Source organism: Planococcus citri, chromosome 1 (genome assembly GCF_950023065.1).
Source record: "Planococcus citri chromosome 1, ihPlaCitr1.1, whole genome shotgun sequence".
Taxonomy (NCBI): Eukaryota; Metazoa; Arthropoda; class Insecta; order Hemiptera; family Pseudococcidae; genus Planococcus; species Planococcus citri.
Genome location: NC_088677.1, coordinates 9,133,022 through 9,146,144, shown reverse-complemented (window position 1 = coordinate 9,146,144; position 13,123 = coordinate 9,133,022). Strand labels below are relative to the sequence as shown.

Genomic DNA, 13,123 nt, shown 5'->3' with positions numbered 1-13,123 from the left:
AATTCAAAATTTCAATTTCAAACCTCAAAAGAGCAAAAACTTGAATTTTATTTCAGAAAAAACAATGAACGAAAATTTTAAAATTCAATTGAAAAAAATTGAAAAACATTTTTTGAGCAAATTTGAAACCAAACAAACAGAAAAATTCAAAATTTTGAAGAAAAAAAGAGAAAAAAAATTGGACAAACAGCAGGATTTTTTTTTCACAAAATTGTGCCAAAAAATGTCACTTAATCATGAAAATTTCGCAAATACATATTTCAATAAGAGTGAAGGGAGGGGGGCGGGAGTCAAATTTCAATTTCAAACCTTGGAAGAGCAAAAATTTGAATTTTATTTCGGAATCAGAAAAAACAATGAACGAAAATTTTAAAATTCAATTGAAAAAAATTGAACAACATTTTTAAAGCAAATTCGAACTATACAAATGAAAAATCCAAAATTTTGAAAAAAAAATGGAAAACTGCAGGACTTTTATTTCACAAACTGTGCCAAAACAAACTCAACTCAATCAGGAAAATTTCGCAAATATTCCAATGGGAGTTAAGGGAGGGGAGGGGGGAGTCCAAATGTCCATTTTAAACCACAAAAGAGCAAAAATCTGAATTTGATTTTAAAAAAAACAATGAACGAAAATTTTTCAATTGAAAAAATTGAAAAACTTTTTTTGAGCTTTGAACTATACAAATAAAACAATTCAAAATTTTGAAATGAGAGAAAAAAATTTAAAACAGTAGGACTTTTATTTCACAAATTGCGCCGAAAAATACGACTTGATCAGGAAAATTTCTCAAATATTTCAATGGGAGTTGAGAAATTTCAATTTAAAATCTCAAGAGAGCAAAAATCTGAATTTGATTTTAAAAAAAAACAATGAACGAAAATTTTAAAATTCAACTGAAAAAATTGAAAAACATTTTTTAAACAAATTTTTCAAAGAGAGGGGGAAGGGAGGGTCAAAATTTCTCAAAAAATATTTCAATTATTAGTAGGGAGAAGGGGAGTGGTCAAAATTTCAATTTCAAACTTCAAAAGAGTAAAAATCTGAAGTTAATAGAAAAAATGAAATAAATGAAGAGTTCAAAATTAGATTGAAAAAATACATTGAATGAAAAACTCTTTCTGGGCAAAAATTTTTCAAGACGACCGGGAAGGAGGGTCAACATTTTCCAAATTTGTAAATAAAAAAATTTACAAAATAGAAAAAATTCAAAATTTCAAAAGAAAAAAAATACACTTAGAACACATAAGGACTTCTCTTTCACAAATTGTGCCCAAACTACAAATATTCCAATTATTAGGAGGGAGGACGGAGGGGAGGGTCAAAATTCTAATTTCAAACTTTGAAAAGAATAAAAATCGAAATTTGAAAAAAAAACAATAACTGAAAATTCCAAAATCAGACTGAAAAAACTTTTCTGGGCAAATTTTTTAATGTGGGAGGGAGGGAGGGAGGGAGGGGTTAAAATTTTTCATATTTGTAAATAAAATCTATACAAATAGAGTAAATTCAAGATTCTGAAAGAAGAGAAAAACAAAAAGATACCTATTAAAAACCATCAGAACTTTTCCTTCACAAATTATGCCCAAAAAATTCAATAATTAGGATGGAAGGGGGGGGGGGTCAAAATTTCAATTTCAAACTAAAAACAAAAAATGAAAATCCTAATTTTACAAAAAAAATAAAACAACGAATGAAAATTTCAAAATTCAATTGAAAAAAAAAAAAAAATCGATATTTTGTTTGGACAAGTTTAGCCAAACACTACACAAGCAGGATAGTCACAGATGGCATCAAGAAAACGTCGACAATTCTTCTCGATCAACCTCTTCTTCATTCTCCACAAATAAATATACGTCATAAAAATCGAATAATTTTGCGAATCTTAGAGTCTTACTGCATTCGTGTATTTACCTTCGGATATATGGATGTTGATGGCTTCTGTTTCCTGATTCAATAAATCGCAGAACTGATCACCCACTTGAGCTAATACGAATCTCGCCATCTCTAAATCTAGATCGGTAGGAGGTTTATTAAAGTTTGGTAACCATAAATTTAAGTCTTCCTGAAAAAACCACAGAAAACAAAACAATATATAAGACACCGATCCGCATGTAAGTAGTCGAGAAATCAATTAAAATATGTAGGTTTTTGGATCGCTAATTCGACGAAAACTGAACGGTACGTAAAAATGAAAACTCGCACAATTCGTTTCAGTTTCTTTCGCACACACTTCACGCCTTTTTGTTCAATATTTGCAACTTCGTCGTCGTAAGCCAAAAAAAACCACGTAATTCAAAATCTGAACTCACTTGCGACGGATCCTTATGCGGATCCGAGAATCCGGCGATGGCCAGCTGCCCGTTCTTCGTGTACCTCAGCCTGCGGAAGGCGAAAAATCGGCAAAATATATTAGCGTTGCTGCGCGACCGCTGCGTCTGGGTCCAGCGACACTCGCGACACTTGGCCAGCTTCGGTGCTACTTCGAAACACGATCCGTCTTGCAGGAAGCTCTCGCCGGTCTTTTTCAGCGTGCTTATGGGCGGCTTGCTGAACGGATCAGTCGGTTCTTTATCGTCTTTGAATTTTTTCTCTTTCGGACCATCGCCGCCACCGCCGCCGGCTCCACCCGAAGCTCCATTACCGGCAGCTCCGTCTTTACCTCCGGCCGGCGAATAACTTCCGGATACTTTCGGTCTGCGTCCGCGTTTTCTCGTGTTATCTTTCTTGTCATCCGAGCCGCCGCCACCGCTGCGATTGCTCGACGTTTTCTTACCGCCTCCTCCGGCGCTGCTACTGTTATCCGATTCTTTCTCGCTGGCGCTTTCTTTATCACTATCCGTACTGCTGGTACTGTTCAGTTTACGTCGTTTCGGTGCCGCGTCTTCGTTCTCCGTTCCGGCAGCCGAGCTGGTGGTGGCCGCAGCAGCGTTGGTGGCAGCTTTGGCGGCGTTGGCTGCTGCTTTTTGAGCGGCGGCTTTTTTCCTTTTTACTTTCGGAGGTACGCGTTTGGGTGACGATTTGGTCGTAGTCGTGCTGCTGCTTTCTGTTTCCGAGCTCGACGATTCGTCCGACATGTACGATGCGGCGGCCGCGGCTGCAGCTCGTTTCGGACTAACGTGACCGTTCAGAACGACCGGACTGGCGCGATCTTTGCTGGCGGCAGAGGCGGACGCTGACGCCGCTTTCTTGCCTCCGGAGCCTTTCGGCGGTTTGCTTTTGCTTATGCTATTCACAGCCATAGAACCGATACTATTTATAGAATTATTCAACGACGTTAACGCCGACATATCGTTGTTGCTTTCTTTGGTGGTAACTGCAGATGCGGATGATGTCGTCGTCGTGGACGGCGAATTCGAGCGAGTGGTGGTCGCCGATGCCGTGGAAACAGGAGGAACATTTGTACCGTCGTTGTTGTTATCAGCATTAGTAATACTGAGAGATCCGTTTGAGGAAGCGGACGCGGACGCCGCACCGCCGCCTATTTTCGAACAGCCTTCGTCTTCGCCGGAATGTCTCTGTAGCCAGGCTTTCTTCAGTTTATGACCACCGTACGTGGGCGGTTTCGGACTATTGGATTTTTCGCTATCTACGGTCGCCGACGACGACGACGACGACGACGACGACGATGAAGTGGTCGTGGTCGCCGCTGCCGATGATGCCTTAGCCGGTGTCGTATTCGGACTACTGCACGGTGGAGGAGGCGCTTGCAGCGTGCTGGCCGCCGTCGTTGGAGTAGCAACTGCGGCGGCAGCGTCTTCTGGTAACGTTGGCGGCGTACTCGAGGTGGTATTGGTCGTCGTCGTCGTAGTGGTCATATCAGTAGCCATCGACGATGACGCTGGCACCGGCACTGGTGCTGCGATGGTTAGCGCTGGCGGCGGAGGCGTCCCGGCGTGTACGTTTATCACGGTCGTTGTAATGGTGGGCGGCGTTTGTCGTTGGCTAGCTACCGACAACGACGAAGGACTAGGTTCTCGGCTGCAGCTGCTGCTGTTGCTGGTCATTCTACCAGCCAAGGCAGCAGACTCGTCTCCGTAACGTAATTTCTTAGCCGCGGCGTCGTCTTCGGCCAGGCTGACGGTTAAGCCGGGAGGACTGGACTCATCTATGGGCCATTTACGTTTAACTACCAACTCGGTAGCGGTCAATTGTTGAGACGATGGAGCCAGCAACGGAGGCGGGATAGCTGGATGTAGAACTGGAGGACCGTTAGACGATGCCGACGAGTACGGCGATGACGACGATGACGAGGAGGAGGAATCTTTTACGCCTAAATCTAAAGGTTGCATTTGATGAGATGCCGTTACGGAGGTGGCTGTGGCGGCCGATATCGATGATAGACTCAGATCGGATACCGATCCGGGCGACGCTGACGATGCTGGAAGTCCGCTAGACACCTGCAGGAACATAAAACAGATACACGTTAAATCATACTCCGAAAATCTAAATTACAAAAAGGTACATGCTTTACAAGTCTGAAATCCTCGAAAAATTCACGAGAAGGGAATGTTTTGCAAGGTACGCTGTACAATGAAGTATGTATTTAAATATTCTCGAACACCCCTGAAATCCTTGAGAATCTGGTGTCCTCAAAGCAGGAGAGAGGCGCGTCAAATTGGTCCATTCCATAATTCGGTAATTTTTCAAAAATCAAAAAAGACTAAAATTTTATCTCATAAACCTAGACAACTGAAATTTGGTATCAACCCTATTTTGACCCCCCAATCAATTAGGAACTTTTTCAAATAGTTTTGAGCAGTTCTGAAGCCTTCAGCAGAAAAAAATTTTACCCAAGGAAGACGAAAAGCAAAAATTAACCAACTTTATTAGTCCGGGGGGGAGGGGAGAGCCAAAGGCTTTCCATCTCCGTTTGATGAAATATTGGAGATATTACAAGTTTCAAAAATCTACTGGAGGCTCCAGTAATTTTCAAAAAGTTGCTAGAGGCTCCAAAACGACTTGAAATCCACCTGCAGTTGGCTTCGTAGCGTATTGAAATTAGTTTGCAGATTAAATTTCGGCTTCCCAACTCCATTTCATAAAATGTTGTGGGAATTTTGAGTTTAAAAAATCTGGAAGAGACTCCGGTAATTTTCAAAAAGTCGCTGGAGGCTCCGAAATGACTTAAACCCACCTGAAGTGTTCTTCAGAGGGTATCAAACTTCGAGTGCGGAGTAAATTTCGTTTTTCCATCTCTGTTTGATGAAATTTTGGCGAAATTTCAAGCTTCAAAAATTTACTAGAGGCTCCAGTAATTTTCAAAAAGTTGCTGGAAGCGCCAAAACGACTTGAAATCCACCTGCAGTTGACTTAGTAGCGTATTGAAATCAGTTTGCTGAGTAAATTTCGGTTTTCCATCTCCGTTTGATGAAATTTTGTGGGAATTTCGAGTTTCGAAAATCTGCTGGAGGCTCCAGAACTGCTCAAAACGGGTTGAAACAGTTTCCAATCGATTTCGCAAGTCGAAAATAGGGTGTATCCCAAATTTCAGCTTTCATGGTCAATTTGGTAAAATTTTGATTTTTTCCCCTCATTTTTGGCCTAAATTTGATTTTCAAAAATTCACCAAAAATCGAAAAAGGTACATTAGCACTTGAAATTTTGACAGGTGATAAATCTTTGCCCGATCTTTCTTATGAAAAAAGTTGCTCCGGATGATCGGTGGGGAGGGGAGGGAGTGCAGGTGATCCTGATGCCCCCCCCGACTATATACCTCAATCTCAACACGTTGAGTCGATTGGAGGTAATTTCAAGTCGGTCTGCAGCTTTCACAAATTACAAATTTTCGAAAAACGCCACAAAATTTGTCAAAATCAACTTCACGACGTGTACACCCAATTGGTGCTTTTAAATGGCTTACTTGACCAATTATACAACCCCCCCCCCACAAAAATTGTTTCGGCCAGTTTAGAACATTTATATTTCTTCAGCAATCATTTCATGATTGAAAATTTGCAAATTTGTGCCTCTGAACTGGCAGAAGCTGATTTTGAACATTTTTTTGAGGCACTGGAATTTTCTCAGAAGTTCCTGGAAGCTCCAGAACGGCTTGAATCCGTTTTTAACCAATTCAGCATGTTGAAATCCGGGTACAGAGTGAATTTCAGCTTTTCAACTTTTTCTGTGTAATTCAACGTCAATCAATGGTAAGTATTTCAATTTTCAAAAATCTGCAGGAGACTCCGGAATTGATCGAATGGATGGAAACAGTTTATCCACTTATAGCCCATGTCTTTCTGAAGGTTTAAGGCAGGTAGCCAACACAATATCACTAGAATTTTAGCCAGTTTTATTCATACACCTGATGAAGGCACTGTGTTGCCGAAACATTGTGTTCTCGTGCATTTTAACGTAAAATAAAACTTATCTAATCAAGTAAAAATGTGTAATTTTTTGTTTTTGTATACTCGTCTATAAATACTGAAACTTGTATTTTTCAAATGATTTTTGTAAAAATTCTAGTGAAACAGTTTACGTCATTTTTCGAGGCACTGGAATTTTCTCAGAAGTTCCTGGAAGCTCCAGAACGGCTTGAAACCGTTTCTAATCAATTCAGCATGTTGAAATCCGGGTACAGAGTGAATTTCAGCTTTTCGAATGTTTCTGTGTAATTCAACGTCAATCAAGAGACTCCAGAATTGATCGAACGGATAGAAACCGTTGCCAATAGACTCGAAGAAATGAAAATGAGAAAAAAAAACAAATTTCAGCTCTATATTGATTGTTTTTATGGCACTTTTCAAAAATCTAAAATTTCCAGCGACTCGCTGGAGGCTCCAGGATAGCTTAAAACCACCTTCAATCGACTCAGCATGTTGCAATTGAGGCATCGAGTAAATTACTGGTTTCCAATTTCACAATTTTAGGTAAATTTAAGTTTTCAAAAATCAGCTGGAGGCTCCAGAGCTACTCAAATTGGTTACAAAACGTTGTCGAGGAAATGAAAATGAGAAAATTACCAAATTTCGGATTTTTATTGATCGTTTTTAATATGGCACTATTTGAGAATCTGAAATTTCCAGCAACTCGCTGGAGGCTCCAGAATAGCTTGACACCACCTCCAATCCACTCAGCGTGTTCAAAATGGGACATCAAGTAAATTTCTGATTCACGATTTCATAATTTAGGGTAAATTTAAATTTTCAAAATTCAGCTGGAGGCTCCAGAACTACTCAAATCGGTTACAAAACGTTGTCTGGGAAATGAAAATGAGAAAAATATCAAATTTCAGCTTCTTATTGATTGTTTTTATGGCACTTTTTGAGAATCTGATCAAACCACCTCCAATCCACTCAGCCGTGTTAGAATGAGGGCAAGTAGTACATTTTTGGTTTCCAATTTCATAATTTTAGGTAAATTTCAATTTTCAAAAATCAGCTGGAGGCTCCAGAATAGCTTGAAACCGTCTCCAATCGACTCAGGACTCAGCTTGTTAAAATTAAGGCATTATGTAAATTTTTGGTTTCCAATTTCATAATTTATGGTAAATTTAAATTTTCAAAAATCTGCTGGAAGCTCCAGAACTACTCAAATTGGTCACAAAACGTTATCGAAGAAATGAAAATGAGAAAAATATTAAATTTCAGTTTCCTATTGATTGTTTCTATGGCACTTTTTGAGAATCTAAAATTTCCAGCAACTCGCTGGAGGCTTCAGAATAGTTTGAAACCGCCTCCAATCGACCCAGCGTGTTAAAATTAGGGCATCGGGTAAATTTTTGGTTTACAAATTTCATAATTTTGTGTAAATTTAAATTTTCAAAAATCAGCTGGAGGCTCCAGAACTACTCAAAACTGTTCGCAACTGTTTCCAATCGATTCGGAGGGTTGAAAATAGAGTACATGCCAAATTTAAGCTTTCCAGGCCCATTTGGTAACATTCTGATTTTTTTTTTTTAGCATATTAAACCCAACTTTGTTTCACATTTAGGCTGGTCATGTGTGAAGTATTTTTGCATGTTCTTCACTTGGCTTTGTCCATTTCAAAAATGTTTCAATCGGTTGAAATTCCTCTCTGTAAATATGACTAATTATGAAAGAAAGGCACCGGAGGGGTTCGATTATAAAAAAAGAGCAGGGAGTTGACCTCAAATTTAAAAAAATGGACATGTTACACTTTTATTCCCAAATTTCTTCGATTTTATTTCCAAAATAGGATGATTAGAGGAGCACTGAATGATGGTATTTTTTTAGTGCGAGTAAAAGGTTTCCCAAAATGACTATCTTTACAATCCTCAACAAAAAAAATTGATAACGATGCAAAAACTTCTTTTCTCGATGCTCTACAACATTTCAATTTAGACTTCATTTTCGTATGGCCAAAAAACCAAAATAAGAGCTGTTTTTATCAGTATCAAAAGAAGTGCTGTTTTCATCAGTATCAGAACAAGTTATAGTTCAGCACAAAACTTTGTGCCCTCCTGTGAATTTTTCGACGACTTCGCCCTTCGTCCACCTAATGTCACGTATGTATTCGTATTCGTACCTGTCTGAGACCGCCGAGTGGCGAAGGTCTGCCACCCATACCGGGATATCGACTGGCTTGTTGACTACTATGGGCTGGAGGCGGCGTCATCGCGGCCGACGACGTCGACGTCGAAACGCTCGTACTGGGAGGCGGCTGATGCTGCGATAATTGTTGATACGGCGACGGCGTCAGCAAACACTTGGTCGGCGTACTGACCGTAGGAGGAGGCACCGGACTCAGGCTGATCTCTTGCTGAGGCGATGGCCTACATACAGGGGTACCGCTCGTAATACCGCTGCTCGGTTTACCGTATATATGATGCGGTGCCGGACTACTGACTTTGGGTTTACTCAGCGACGACGACGATGCCGACGGCGGCGGTGTAGCTTGCTGAGACGATATCGAGACCGCATTCGGATGCAGTATTTGACCTCCGGGTCCGGTGATGGTGGCCGGATACCCGTACGGTGACCCTGTCGGTGGTCCTGTGGCTTTCTGATATAAATTAACGCTAGCCGAAGGGTAACGCTGATCAGGCGGAGACAGCGCGCTCGGCGGTAACGAATGGGGCGATTGACGATGATGCAGATGATGCTGCTGCGGCGGCGCCAAAGGCGACGGAGCCGCTTGACTCGCTGGTAACGGCGACTGTCTGTGGTGCGGCGACTGTCGATGCGACGGCGGCGGAGGTAACGGACTTTGACGATGGTGGCCGCCCGATGCCGAAGTAGGCGTATTGGCCGGACCTGGTAACACCGCTTGTCGCATATGATGGTGTTGCTGCTGCTGCTGTTGTTGTTGTTGCTGCTGCTGCTGATGCTGATGCGGACTAGTCGAGGCGGCGTACGCGGCCTGCAACGGTGACTGGTTCGGACTACGGTGGTGATACTCGTGTTGCGATTTGATGGCCGCCGATTGCTGCGGACTCACTAGATAATGCGGTTCGCCGCCCGAACGCTGCTGATGGTGCTGCTGCATCGACTTAGGACTGGAGGAATGTGCCGGTATCGTTACGCCGCTCGACTGTTTATGCAGCGACGCCGCTTCCGAGACGGATAGATAATGATGCTGAGGCGTTTGAGGCGACAGCGTAGGAGGGCCGGCGTTACCGGACGGCGTCATTTTGCCTTCGTTTTTAACGATCACCGAATTTTTCATATCTTGAGGATGCTGCTGCTGCGACGACATAGGCAGCAGGATCTCGGTAGGTTGCGATCGACCGCCGCCGTGATGACTGTCTCGCGAATCGCCGCTCTTAATCGATACCAAGCCTCCGGCACCAGTTAGAGAATTTATCACAACGCCTCCCTTCAGCTTCGCGTCTTGAGCCGGCGTGAAATTCAACGGAGGCTGGTACGCCGGGTAACCGAAAATATTGTAACCGGAATCCGCCGATTTAGGTAACATTTGTTGCTGCTGCTGTTGCTGGTGTTGCTGCTGCGACGAAGACGACGATTTCTGGTTGCCGCCACCGCCGCCGCTGCTGCTGCGATCTCTCGACGAAGCTACCGAGAGATAATCGTGTTTACTGCTACTGTTCGACGAACTGGACGATTTTGGTATCTGTAGTAACAGGTCACAAAAAATGGAGACAATTAGTATCGAGAATTAAGCAAACAAATTTTCACGAGTACAAATGTACAAAAATTGACATAATTTCTTACATGAGGGGAATATGGTGAGAACGTAGGGGGCATCTTTTCGCGTTCCGATCTATGATCTGGTTTCATGTATCTGACTTGTTCGTCGATCATACGTTTCCTGTCTTCTTCTCGTAGCGCAGGAGATAAATTAACCACTGGGGGAGGTAAACTGGTAATCAGATTCCATTTTTGTTGCTGCTGTTGTTGTTGCTGCTGCTGAAAATCGAACGTGAAAAAATAACCAACCATTAGTAATCGAGTAACACTATTTTGATGTACGAGTAATTAAAAATAACACAAATTATTTATTTTCGATCAATCGAAACGTCAACAATTTCTTCAAGAAATTCAATTGCACGCTCCTTGAAACACATATCTTCGAAAAAACCCACATTTTCCATCCTTATAACACCAACAACTTTAGTCAATAAATTCCTCAACGAAATTATCCTTCATTCGACTCTCCACGAACCACCTGACGAACGAAAATTACATCACACGTTTAAAAAAAGCCATAATGACGTATTCGTCGCTGGTGAAAAATCCCCAATATCATTTCCCCTGCGACCTTATTATATGTACAAGTTATACGAGGGTAGAAAAAATTTACCCTACGAACACGACAAATTGTATCGACGATGGTGAAAAAAGCCCAACCTACACAAATCACTCGTCATGCGAATGAAAGTGACTGCTTCGCCGAATATTTACAGAGCAATATGAAAATAGCGCCACATTTTTAAAGGTCGCTCGTTATCAACTTTTTCATAAATAATAACTGCGACGACGTCATCGAAACCTCCTTTGCCCTTTCATAGCATTTCACGTAATACCCTGATACGCATTTTCTTCCTTTATCCAATTTTTTACGCATTGACGTCGCGTGCAAAAAAATCGTCGAATGGCCGAGTAATTTTCTGTTTCATGAACTTTTACCTTGGCGTTTTAAATAGTTTGAATTTTTTCATCAGAATTAGCGGAAAAGCTTTCGAACTGAACAAGGCTGAATCGAAAGAACATGCGAAAATATAACACTAGCTAAAATTTCAGGCGCTAAAGGACATTTTTTGATTTTTTGAGAATTTCAAAAAATTCAAATTTGGGCGGAAAATAGCGATGAAAAATCATCAAAATTTCACCAAATTGACCTACAAAGCTGAAATTTGGAATATGCCCTATTTTCAACCCTCTAAAACGTTTGGAAACGGCAGCGAATCGTTTTGAGCAGTTCTGGAGCCTCCAGCAAATTTTTAAAAGTTGAAATTCTCTCGAAATTTTGCTCAACGAAGTCGAAAAGCTAAAACTCACTGAATACTTTCATTTTAACATGTTGAGTCGATTGAAATGGGTTACAAGTCGTTCTGGAGTCTCCAGTAATACAATGGAAATTCTACGCTTATCACCAAGTGCCATAAAAACCATCAATAGAATGCTAAAATTAGATGTTTGTCCGATTTTCAACTCTTCCAGTGCACTGGAAACCGTTTCAAACTAATTTTAGCAGTTCTGGAGCCTCCAGAAGATTTTTAAAAGTTTCAATTCTCCCAAAATTTTGCCCAATGATATCGGAAAGCTGAAAAAAATTCTATACCCCAATTTCAATACGCCGAGTCAATTGAACGTGGTTTCCAGCCGTTCTGGAGTCTCCAGTCATATTTTGGAAATTCCAGATTTTCTTCAAGCGTCATAAAAACTGTTGATAGAAAGCTGAAACAACATGTTGAGTGTTGGTGACTTTATTTTCAACTCTTCGAGACCGCTGGAAACAGTTTCGCACTGATTTGAGCAGTTCTGGAGTCTCCAGCAGATTTTTGAAAGTTCAAGAATTCCCCCAACATTTGGCCCAATAATGTTGGAAAGCCGAAAAAAATATCTATACCCCAATTTCAATACGCTGAGTCTATTGAAGGTGGTTTCCAGCCGTTCTGGAGTCTCCAGTAATACTATGGAAATTCTACGCTTATCACCAAGTACCATAAAAACTATCACTAAAAAGCTGAAATTAGATGTTCACCCAATTTTCAACTCTTCCAGCGCACTGGAAACAGTTTCGAACTGATTTTAGCATTTCTGGAGCCTTCGGCAGATTTTTGAATGTTCAAGAATTCCCCCAAAATTTTACCCAATGATGTTGGAAAGCTGAAAAAAATATCTATACCCCAATTTCAATACGCTGAGCCAATTGAAGGTGGTTTCCAGCCATTCTGGAGTCTTCAGTCATATTTTGGAAATTCCAGATTTCCTTCAAGCGTCATAAAAACTGTTGATAGAAAGCTGAAATAACATGTTGAGTGTTGGTGATTTTATTTTCAACTCTTCGAGACCACTGGAAACAGTTTCGCACTGATTTTGGCAGTTCTGAAGCCTCCAGCAGATTTTTGAAAGTTCAGGAATTCCCCCAAAATGTGGCCCAATAATGTTGGAAAGCCGAAAAAAATTATCTATACCCCAATTTCAATACGCTGAGTCAATTGATGGTGGTTTCCAGCCGTTCTGGAGTCTCCAGTCACCATTTGAAAATTCCACAATTTCTTCGAGTGTCATAAAAAATGCCGATAAAAATCTGAATTCAGAAGGTAGCCCTATTTTCAACTCATCCAGTCCACTGGAAACCGTTTTGAATCAATTTGAGCCGTTCTGGAGCCTCCAGAAGAATTTTGAAAGTTCGAGAATTCCCCCAAAATTTTGCCAACGATGTTCGAAAGATGAAAAATTTTTTGAATGCCTCAATTTCAATACGCTGAGCCAACTGAAGGTGCTTTCGAGCCGTTCTGGAGCCTCCAGCCATATTTAGGAAATTCCAGATGTTGATAATTCGCATAAAAACTGTCAATACAGAGCTACCGTCAGCTGCGCAGTGGGCACAGTATTCTTAACCCTGTCAATCGACTGAAAATGAAGTTTTGATCCGTTCTGGAGCCTCCAGCAGATTTTTTCAACCACAAAATTTCACTCGACAAACATGAAAAAGCTAAAATTCACCGAAACCCCTGATTTCAATACACCGAGT

General features: G+C 41.2%; 1 protein-coding gene across 11 annotated transcripts in view; it reads right to left on the bottom strand.

The window, feature by feature from the left end:
* LOC135846728 (lysine-specific demethylase 3B-like) overlaps positions 1-13,123 on the bottom strand; it is a 327,018-nt gene that overhangs the window by 18,293 nt on the left and 295,602 nt on the right. For 8 of the 11 annotated variants that reach the window (XM_065365998.1, XM_065366006.1, XM_065365990.1 and 5 more), the window contains 4 exons: positions 10,135-10,329; positions 8,489-10,033; positions 2,314-4,401; positions 1,916-2,066 (listed from right to left, as the gene is read on the bottom strand). In XM_065365998.1, the coding sequence (XP_065222070.1) occupies positions 1,916-2,066; positions 2,314-4,401; positions 8,489-10,033; positions 10,135-10,329 (3,979 nt within the window). The remainder of the gene's footprint in view (positions 1-1,915; positions 2,067-2,313; positions 4,402-8,488; positions 10,034-10,134; positions 10,330-13,123) is intronic. The other 3 variants (XM_065366035.1, XM_065366060.1, XM_065366067.1) reach the window with 3 other exon arrangements.